Source organism: Oryzias latipes, chromosome 16 (genome assembly GCF_002234675.1).
Source record: "Oryzias latipes chromosome 16, ASM223467v1".
Taxonomy (NCBI): domain Eukaryota; kingdom Metazoa; phylum Chordata; class Actinopteri; order Beloniformes; family Adrianichthyidae; genus Oryzias; species Oryzias latipes.
This window is the reverse complement of record NC_019874.2, coordinates 28,091,541-28,103,159: the sequence shown is the minus strand read 5'-3', so window position 1 is coordinate 28,103,159 and position 11,619 is coordinate 28,091,541. Positions and strand designations below refer to the sequence as shown.

The window sequence follows — 11,619 nt, the reverse complement described above, 5'->3', positions numbered from 1 at the left end:
AGACTGTATTTGTGATGTAGAAAAAACACTGCTCCCTGCTCTGCTCCATTCTGATGCATCAATTTCTAGATCCATGTACGTTTCAATTTTCCTTGTCTGAGATAGAATCTGGCTCAAAACTGTACAGCTGGATATCTCCAACTCGCCATTTTAGTTTCACCGGTAATATTACGTTGGGGATGTGAGGGGATGTAAGCTAACGGGAGAGCATAGAAACAGAGAACTCTAGGTAACAGGAAGGAAGGGGGTTGGGTTGCTCTGTGGCATAAGTCGCGCCCCAAACTCAGGGGTCAATTTCTTATGAATTACTGCTGCTCTGCAGAAACTATGTCCTAGAAAAAGACAACTTTTTGCTAAAAATCACAAGTAAAAGACCACGGGGAACACTTTTATAATCAATCAAACGATGTTAGGACTTTAAAATGTGTCTTTCAATCTATTTCATAATCAAGAATTTGACACGCCATTAGATCATATTTTGCTTTTGGTTTATATTCAGATATTGTGTTTTAATCTACTTATTTTAATGTTTTTTTTTATTGCTAAATGAACACTTTGTTTTAGCTGTGGTTGTATGTTAAGGTGCTATAAAAAATTGGGCCAACAAGTAAGAACTTAGTTGGTAATCATTTGATATTTAAGTTCCCAATGCGATGCTATCAGATGTGTCGGGTTGGGGAAGTTTGATAAGAAAGAAGTGGCTGAACTTTAAAATGTTAAAGCTCTCAATCACACTCATCGTGTTCTCAAATAAACTCCAGTCGGAGGGTGATGTCCCATTTCAACGACAGAAGAAGCCACCACACACGTGTCAGTGTGTAGCCTCATGCCTGTGCTCTTGCATGCAAACATTCAGGATTTTCTTGAACAAAGTGAGATGACCGCATGAGGGATGTGTTACATAGTGTCTTTCACTATCCCTCTTTAGATCCGTGCAGATAAGATCTTAGTGTAAGAGAAAAAAAACCCTGACATGTTTGTGTGTTCCATTGTGACCTACAATCGTGGGAAAACACAAACCACCCACGACAAACATTTATTTGTCAGAGAGGGGCTGCACCACTGACTTTAGTTCTTTTTTCGTGGCCACATCTTTTCACACTTAACCTCTCGAGTGTTTAGTGGTGACACTTTCCAATGAGGAAAATTGAAGCCAGCTACTTTTTGTATGTTAAACTACAGAAAACAGGTATTTCGATTTGACGATTGAACCAATAACTTTGTTCTCTCTTTGCTTAAAGGTTTGTCTTAATGCAAAGTGTTTGTCTAGAAGCGGAGCCACCTACATCGCCGCTGCCCTCCTCCTCAACCACAACTCTGTCTGTAGAGAACAGGAAAAAAAAAAACGAACCTCGCATCTGTGCTGGTGTAAAAGGGAAAACCCTGTCAGCCCTGTCGGCATCACTCACAGACAGAAGGAGCAGATGTCTGTGGACACTGAGCGTGCAGCACACACACGGTGAGTTCACTTCAGAAGTCTGATTTGTCTGCCATTGGTTGGAGCTGACTTGGATCTGTTTGTTGGGTTAAGGTTTGTCTGCTGATGGCATTCTAAAATCCCAGAGATAAAGAAAGTGTTTGTCATTTTTTGGCTTTTGTGGCTCATCTTTTTTGAAAAGAGAAATTCTAGTTTTCATTGATTTCTGAGATGTGTCATGAAGGGGATTTCGGTTTAAACTTTAGTTCATAGGTTAATTCATAGGACAGACGAAGCTAAAAGCAGACCTGTTGGTTCTAACATGTTCGACTGTGCAGTTGGAATGTAAATTCAATTCAATTCAATTTTGTTCATATAGCCCAATATTACAACAGTGGTCGTTTCAATTGGCTTCATACCGGTAATTGTATAATAAACATGAAATCATAAAGAACATGAAGTCATAGAAAACAATTGGTAATTGCTAAACTAAACAGAATTGTCTAAACTGGGCATCCCTGCCCTTTGACCATCCTTCTCGGTAAAGCACTGCAGCATGTTCAGTACAGTTAGAACTGTCGTGACTGTGACAGCCCAGTTTCAGAATTGGACTGACGGTTGAGCTTAAGTGAACAACCAGATCATGGTTAATATCTCTGACCCTGCAGCGCTGAAAACTCCCGCTGACGTCAGATTCCAGAACAGCAGCAGAGGTACGGTGAGGGTGCATGTACAGTGCATGCAACTAGGCTGCTCCAAAAAGGCCACAAACTCCTGTTCAGTGTGTGATCTGGTTCCTTTCTACCAACCACTTATAAGATTAGTGGGTACATGGCAGCCTTTTGAGGTCAGACCAGTAGTAAACATAGTCACATTTGCACAGAAAATGCTAGCATTGCTGGTACTAGCATTCCTGGGAGTCCAGGGTCATATCATGGGGCGGTTGGGGCGGCCGTGGTGCAGCGGTAGGGCGGTCGACCCATGATCGTAAGATTGCAGGTTCGATTCCCGCCTTGCACGCCCATGAGTCGAAGTGTCCTTGGGCAAGACACTGAACCCCACCTTGCCTCTGGTGGTAGGCAGGCGCCTGTGTTTGGCAGCGGAGCTGCCATCAGTGTGTGAATGTGTGAGTGAATGTGTGTGTGACTGGGTGAATGGGTCTGTGACTGTAAAGCGCTTTGTCCTTGTAGGAAGAAAGGCGCTATACAAGTATACGCCATTTACCATTTACCATCATCAGCTGAACACGGACTTTGGATGGAAGACTCTGCAGCTTTAACCTTTGTACTATCCTAGGCACTTGGATTGGGAGTGGGGTCATCTAGACCTCACAAGACAGTGTGCTAAACCATGTTTCTTCAATGATTTGTGATCTTCACTGGGTTCCATGGATAACAGGAAATCCTCTTCACCTTTATCCACCTGTGTCATGCTAGGTTTAACACGTCAATGCAAGGATCGGGTCATCTGGCCCCTATAGGATATCACAAGGGTTAAAGGGTTTTGTTGAGATTCAAACTAAAACCAGAAAACATGGTGATGCTTATTTTAAGCTCTGACTGGAGTCATTTTAATGCTTTGTTAGATTTTGGCATGAAGCTTTTTGTTTCAGTTAGATGTGAGAAAAGTTGATCACATCACTTACATCGATCAAATGTGAACAGTGCCACGAACGTCTGTGGATTCAAGCGGAGTGTCTGGTCCTCGCTGGCGGCGACTTGTTTCCCGAGCTGAATATGTGGGGATTGACTCGACTTCAGGGCTGAATTTTGTCTCATCCAACTTTTCAGATCACACCTGATAAAGTAAATGTTTGGGGGGGAAAAAAACATCACATGTAAAATAGCAGCATTTAGATCAGTCCTTTCAATCATTGTTTGTCCATGCAGGCTGAGTTGGATAAACAGATCACACTCCCTAGTGTTTCATGTGAGAAAATGCACTTCATCAGAAGAGATGAGAGAAGCTAACATCCACTGTCTTTCAATGGAATTTACCCACAGTGCGCCACTGTCAGGTTTCTGCAGAAAGATACATTTTGTCAGGTACTTTTGGCCTCTTGAAAAAGAATAAATTACAATATGGGATGTTTTTGTTGCATCGCTGTGGATCTCCACACAATTTGTGATATTGTGAGAAACTTTTTTCAGCAGAGATGGTGCTGAAAGCAGATTTAACACTGCAAAATAAAGCTGTCACCATAAGAAAAACAATGGTTTAATGAAGAATAACCCGCAGCCTCCAACAAATGACTTCAGTGATGCAGTTCATGAACATTTAATAACATGTGTGAAGATGTAATTGTGAGCTGATCCTCAATAATGACCTGATCCATGTCTCTGTGTCTGCCCGACAGAATGGAGGAACAGTCGCGGACGAGTCACAAGTACCTGCTGCTGCAGGTGTGGTGTGGCCTCCTCACCGTTTCCATGGTGACCATGGGTGCCTTTCTCACTACACTCAAGCCAAAGTCAGCAGAGGTTAGCATCCCCATATGCTAGAATTTGTGTAACTTCTTAACTTTCATGCACTTTGAAAGTAAAGTTATTTACATCTATAACACAGTGCATTAAAAAAAAACAAAGCTGTGAAATTCAATTCTTTGCTGCCTTTTGTTTAATGGCAAACCGTTTTTTTGTTTTGTTGTGTTTGTTTGATGTTGCTGCTTTTTATGTCTGCAAAATGAGACTAAAAGTCTCAAAGGAGCTTTTTATGAAAGTAGTAACATTAGTGCTAACTGCTCTGTTATGAATTCTATTTTCATTGTTTGTTGATTTCAAACTTAGCATTTATAAAAAGAGACATTTCTACCAATATTTTGTTACCAGAGTCACTTGTATTAAGGAATGTTTTTTCATGTAGGTGATCTGATATCTTGTCAGTTTCAGTAAGCTAAGTATTTGGACATTTTTAGAGGTAGAATCATGATTTGTAGTTCGGGTGGCTATAGCAGGCTAAAAATCTTCTGGGTCAATGAAAGGTTTGTTAATCTAAAAACACATGATATTGGCACAACATCCTGCTTCATTACTGACATTTTAGCCAATATCCTCTAGCAGAACTTTGTTATTAATTCTGGTTTTCTCAGCTTTGCTCGCAGCATTCACTCTCTGTAACTAATGTTTGGATCAAGCTTTGAATGCAGCAGGATTTCAGATCGGGTTTTGTCTTTTAGTGTCTTTGTTGTCCCAAAAACCAGATTCTAAAAAAAGATTTTGAAATGGTCAGAAGGTAGTGGAAAACACAAATACAAAACAGTAACAACTATATTTTAAAATGACTTTTTTTTTTGAAAGGGCTTAAATTAGTTTGCCTCGAAATACAAAACATTTTATCTGAGAGGAAGAGTTAATCTGAACCAAAGCACATTATCCTAAAAACATCAAGAATAAAAGTTTGTTTGAAAACTTTCATAACGGGTTTATTCTCTTATTTTTACTAACTTAGACATTCACGTATTATAAACTGGGATAATGTGTTAAAGCTTGATAAAAAAGTTTGAAAAGCATTGTTTGTTTTTATTTTTGCTCTTTAGGACGGCGTGTATGGAGTAAAGCCGGTGAGCATCAGTCCAGCAGGTAAGTTTTTCAAAACTTTCACAATAAAGTAAATGTGTAACGATTCCATGGATCAGACTGAGCTTCATATGTTTTGTTTGTTTGTTTTTTAGATGATGGCATTCAAGAACATTTAAAGGCACCAGGTAATTTGTTCTTTTTTTTTTTTTAACCACACAACTTTGGAAGTCCTTCACGACAAGAACAAAATCATAACTGTAAATGTACCTGAGGTGAACACATCAGTAAATAAATATATGATCTCTGTTCATTTCAGGAAGGTCGCTGTCATTCATCGAAGTGACTCCATGTAAGTCAGTTTATTGTTTTTTTCTCTCCACGCAGACTTCTCAAACTTTCCTATTGGATGTAATAAAAACTAAAAACAAAGAGTGTGAACACTTTTAAAGGATTGGTGCAAACCCAATCATTACGCAGTTAAAGGCTCCACCCACTCAACCATGCTTCTACAGCAAACTTTATATTTTCTAACAACAGTTAACATTTTGTGTAGAATTATAAAACTACTCAAGTAAGAAGTAAAATAATGCATGTTGTGGAAACTAGATAAGGGAAAGACTGCCACCTTGAGTTAAAGTTTGATATTACTAAAAAGTCACCTGTCAATGTAATCAGTTCAACAATGTGGGTATGGAAAGCATGAGGGTACACATTGCTTTTTTACATGGCTTATTTTATTTTTTAACTTTTGTTCACTTTGCACACATTGATCGTTTTTGCTTGCCGTATATGCAGTCTGCTTGCTTTGAGACTGGGTCCCCTAAAATCCTGAAACGTCATCAACACACCTGAAAAACATGAAAAAGAGACCCATCCTCTCCCAATGAGCTCAAACTTTTCAATATTGTTCCGCCTAATGTTTCCTAACTTTTTACCAGCAAGCTGCAACTACAGATATGTGGAAAATTTAGTTCTATCTTTAAAATGTGGGGGAATTTTTAACATTTACTCAGTTGTAAAGTCTGACTGGGAAGCAATTTTAACCAAAAGTTATTGCAATTGCATACTAAGATTGTAAAATTGACCATGCCATTTAGAATTCCAAATTAAAATGTTTTGTTTGTACAAACTTCCCGCTTTAGAAGTTCTGTAATTTTTTATTTTTTATTTTTTCAGCCTCATTCATTAATATTATTATTTTTTAATAGTTTTCTCTTATATATAAATGTAACCAGACTAACTTCTGTAACTTTCATCATTATCAATATCACTTTAATGTAAAAATGGTTGATTTTTTAGCACAATATCTAAAGTTTTTTTTTTGTCAATGCTAAACACTGCTGACAAATGGTTAAAGGGGAAATAACATTTTAATTAAAAAAATGTGCATATATATATATATATATATATATATATATATATATATATATATATATATATATATATATATATGCATATATATATATATATGCATATATATATATGCATATATATGCATATATATATATGCATATATATATATGCATATATATATATATATGCATATATATATATATATATATATATATATATATATATATATATATATATATATATATATATATATATATATATATATATATATATATATATATATATATAAAAAACGCCCCTCTCACCCTCCGCGGGTGGTTTCTCCTCCAAACACGGGTCCTCTACCAGAGATACCTGGAAGACCTCAGACCTCTCAGTCCAGAAAAGAACAGGAACAGCTGAGATACTGCAGGACCCTCAAGCTCCCAGGCCTCTGGTAGAGGACATATATATATATATATATATATATAGATATATATATATATATATATGTTACTGCCCCGAGTGCTCCAATTACCACAGGCACCACTGTCACCTTCACTTTCCAGGCTTTCTCCAGTTCTTCTCCGAGTCCCTGGTACTTCTCCAGTTTCTCATGTTCCTTCTTCCTGATGTTCCCATCACTTGGCACTGCCACATCCACCACAACGGCTTTCCTCTGTTCTTTATCCACCACTACAATAGTGTGTGTGTGTGTGTGTTTTTAAAGCCCCACACACAATGATTTAGGTTTTACATAAAATCACCTAAAAGGAATTATTCTTTGTGTAATACAGCTTCATATGAATCCTTATCATTGATGAGTTTGGACCCCTTTTCAGTCAGTTGCTCTCCAATGACAGCAGCAGGATGAACTCTGCTGAGATGTTTCTGCAGCCTGCAAACCGCTGCGACACCCACAGGTGTACGTTGCACATAGTGGGAGAAAATAAGTTTCTCCCACTTATTTTGGGAGAAACTGAAAGTCATTTTAAGACACGTAGGAAGCCTTTAGGTGAGTAGCTGAGGATCAGGAAGTGGCTGCAACAGCAAGTAAATAACAAGCTACTCCTACTCGTTTTTTAAGCCTGAAATATGTCAACTATTTAAAGAAAAAATAAGGCATTCTAAGGATTTCAGTGCAACAAAGAAAAGCTATTTCTAAAATGACACTTCTGACTTGTATTTGTCCGCCTGTGTTCAGTACAACAATGTTTAAAGGCAAAAAACAAAAGGACCCAGGTCACACTGACAGAAAAACTTCCTTTAATTTGAAGAAAACTGCCCATTTTAGAGAAGAAAGCATCTCTTTGGCGAGAAATCCTCATGCTGAGCGCAGAATGCACTTTTGAAAAAGTCCCGTCAAACAGCTCTCGCCTTTGATTGCTGTTTCCTACATCCACGCTGAATTAAACAAACAAAAGCATATAAAACAGCCGTGTCATGTTTCCAGCTGCATGCTCTGTCGCTCCCCCCACGCTTCCTTCTTCCTGTGTGAAGTGGGTTCCTAAAGCCGCAACAAACCATGATCAGAGCCGCCATGTGGGCTTCAGAGACAGCAGCAAATGCGGGTGATGATGCTATAAACGACTGCAGTCTCTATTAATTCTTTTGAGAAGATCCGGTGACGCTGTTAAAAAACCTGAACTGTAAAATTCCCTTTTTTTCAACCTCTTTCCCTATTCAGGTATCAGTGAACAGCTCATTTACACTAAAGATGCTTAAAGTGGCCTCTTTAAAGAGGAAAAGACTTTTTCTTTGTGAAATAAATGTTTCAAAACAATAATACTTATGTTGTGGTTTCGTTGAAGAAAATGAAGAATTGATGTTACTTCCACTCCCTGCAGAACAGGCTTTTGTATGGAGTCCGTGATCTGACATGGGTAAAAAAAAAAAAAAAAAAAAATTCCTTCCCACGAAATAATATTTTGTTCCCACGAAATAATTAATTCTTTCCCACGAAATAATACTATTATGATATACATTTATCCTGTGTATTTGAATGTACCTCAGTTACAGCGACACGTTGATTGGTCGAGATGCATTATGGTATATGTGTGATGCATGATGGGATATGTATGCAGCATTTAGCCTTCAGATGTGAAGTGACTGCTCACAAGAATGTTAATAAAAGACAAATTGCCTCAGCACATTCTGAATATTATTATTCCTGATCGACCCTAAAGTACAACACCCCAAACCGCAGCGGCTGTCCGTCTGCCGGCCAGCTAGCTGCCCTAGTTCCGTCATGAGAAGCAAATGAGCTCCGCGGCCGGCCAAAGGTCAATGCGATTGGGCATAGCTCGCTGGGTGGAGCTCGCACGCGGGTGGGAATAGCTCACTCCAACGCCAGTTGGAGCTTTTTTGCTTGTCATGCCGGTATCCGGGCAGATGGAGAGCCACTGCGGGATGGGGAAGCAGCAAGCTCAGGCATCATTTTCTTATTTCCATTGAGACAATAATAAATAGATCTCTTAGTTTGATTCTTGCTTTTATTTTTCCCTTCTTGAATTAATGTGGGTCACAGAGACACAGGAGTAGCGGTGGACAGCGGCATTTGCGGCAGGACGCTGTGCTTACCAGGGATGTGAATGAACCCAGACATGAAGACGTGATCACCGATGCTTTTGTAGAGCTTTTTCTAATAATTAAATCCGATCTGTAAACATCCTGCGTGTCTTTCATGCCTTTTCATGAAATATTCACAGACAGAAATGTGACGGTATCTGCTGTAAATCCTAGTATTGCTTACATTATAAATGACTTATCACGTGAATTCGTGGAAATATATATATTTTTCTTTACCCATGTCAGATCATGGGTTCCGTACTTTTGGAAGGGTTTGTGTTAGAAACTTAGAGATGAAAATGAAAAACATGTTTTTTGTAGGATTTTTCTGATGGCGGAGGACATCTATTAACCCTTGTGCTATCCTAGGCACTTTGACATTGGGAGTTGGGTCATCTAGACCCACTAGACTGTGCGCTGAACCTTTTTTATTCAATTTGTGATCTTCACTGGTTTCCATGGATTACATGAAATCCTCTTCACCTTTATCCACCTTTGTCATGGTAGGGAGAACACGTTGACCCCATTGGATAGCACAAGGGTTTAGAAACTTTAGACTAAATTTACATTTATGAGCATTTATTCAAATCGATGTAAATCAGGCGCAGTCTAAAAGGTTTATAGAGAGCTACTGTGCGGCATAGACAATACGCTGGCCGGGCCACAAGCTTCCTGCTCCGAGTTCTCAACAACAAAGAGGGGAACGGAGGCTGGGGTTGCTCCTCGCCAACAGTCTCCCCCACAACTGAGAAGTATATTTATAATGAGCTCTGCAGAAACTATGACCTAAGAAACAACGCAGGTTTTAAAACTTTGGCTTAAAATTGAATAATAATAATAGATTTTTAAAAAAAATACAAACTACAAGACGGTCAGAGTGGGTCTTTAAAGATTGAATGATGCCCTCACCAAAAAAAAGTTTGGGTTTTTTGTTTCAAGCAACTGACTGAATGCATTATGTCTTGCAGCTCTGGATGGATCCTTTTGGGAAGAAAACCTCAAAAGCGACTTCTCCACGCTCTCCCTGCTCAACAACTCCATCTACAGCACGAGGAAAAGCCACTATTTCGTCTACGCCCAGGTCACCTTCAGGAAGGATGATAATTGTCAAAACAGATCAGTGATTCTGATCAGAAACGCCAGTCCTTGGAAAAAGCTGAGGGTCCTGGCCGAGGCTCGGCCTTCGGCGGGGGGCTTGGTGTGGATGGGCAGGATCATTGTGCTGGCAGTGAACGACAGCATCAGTCTGAAGGTCACCGGCCACAATGAAAAAGAAAACACGTTCTGGGGGGCCTACCAGCTTCAGTAGCCTCTGAGGGAGCTCTTCATCAGACCAAACTGTTTCGACGGACGCTGATCACTGAGGTCTGCTCAGACATTGACACCAAACATGTTCTCACGGCCATCCAAACATGGAACACTAACTCCATCTGACATGTTTCAGTGCAGAACTCACTCGTACGCAGTTCTGGATGAGGCCACATTTTCAAATAAATTATTTCCTTCATTTTTTGACAAATGTAAAAAGCAAGTGGGTGCGAATATGGTTTTTTTTTATTTGTTTGTGTAATTTATAACATGAAATATTATATATTGGTTAAATGGTGTACAAAGAGAAAAATTTTTGTGGAATAAATTTTTCTTTTTCTTTTAAAAAGTGTGAGATGAAGTTTCAATGTCAAATGGCCACATGGCGGCGCCACCATCCTTTTTTAAAGACCTCAAATCATGAGGCATGAACTTTTATTTCATGCCATGGGTGTCTAGATCATATCAGACAGCCTGGTTAAATAGTTAGTTATGAAATACTTCATATGAGCCACAAAGAAGACTTTTAAGGAACTTTAAAGTACCAGTAGTTCATTCCTGCAGGCTAAATCTGCACTCAAACAGAGAGGGAAACTGAGGTGGTGGTGCATTCTGGGTAGTGATGAGTAGCAGGTGCTATTCAGGAAGCCCTAGATTTGGTGCAGCATTACAAACACATAACTTCCTTTTACATTCCATGCTTGTGTGTTTCATCTTCATGTGTCAATCAGTCGTTTTAGATTTTTTGTTTGTTTTCAGAAATACAGTTTAGCAAAACGTAAAAAAAAAAAAAGTGAAAAATTTCCATGGCTAAAGTTATTTTCACAACAAAATATACTCTGAGGTAGTATTTTAAAATAACTAACCGTTCCAACCAGTCAACAAATCATGACTGTTAGTTATTAGGTTATAAATGACTTGCTAAATTGCTTTGTTAAGGATGGAATGGAATGGAAACAAGTTTATTTAGAATATATAAAAAAAAAACAAAAAACACATTAAAAAAAATCTATTAAGGTCTATAAAGGTGTCCTATAGTTTAGGTTAAGTTTAGTTTATTTTTCCACAATGTGTCACATGTAACAAATCACCTCACGATACAGAACGCGGAAAAAATGGACATCCCCGAAGCAGATGTTTCTTATTAGGGGCTCCAGCATTTAGTCAAGCGTAAAAGTATAAAAGATGAGTGGTGGAAACAAAATATAATAATAAATAAAGTACAACAATAAAATGAGAATTTGATGGTAATATTAGTGGAAAGTGTTGGACAATAAGACATGAGTTTGAACAACATAAATTCAGGCGTGTGGCCATCTAAATGTCACAGCAACTTTATGTACAGTATGGTGACAATAATTGCAATTTCAGTTTCCTTTTAAACACATATATTGTAGTAAACTGTTTGATGTCAGTGTCTAAAATATTCCAAATTTATGGACCTCTAGCACAGACAGAGAAGCTAGTAAATTGTAA

The 11,619-nt window shown here is 38.5% G+C and overlaps 1 protein-coding gene across 1 annotated transcript; it reads left to right on the top strand.

The window, feature by feature from the left end:
* Positions 1 to 974: 974 nt before the first annotated feature.
* On the top strand, positions 975 to 10,920 carry LOC111948963. Its single transcript, XM_023964268.1, has 6 exons — positions 975 to 1,459; positions 3,774 to 3,897; positions 4,953 to 4,995; positions 5,088 to 5,120; positions 5,252 to 5,284; positions 9,804 to 10,920. The coding sequence occupies exons 1-6, from the start codon at positions 1,425 to 1,427 to the stop codon at positions 10,142 to 10,144; spliced, it is 609 nt and encodes a 202-aa protein (XP_023820036.1). The 5' UTR covers positions 975 to 1,424; the 3' UTR covers positions 10,145 to 10,920.
* The last annotated feature ends 699 nt before the right edge of the window (positions 10,921 to 11,619 follow it).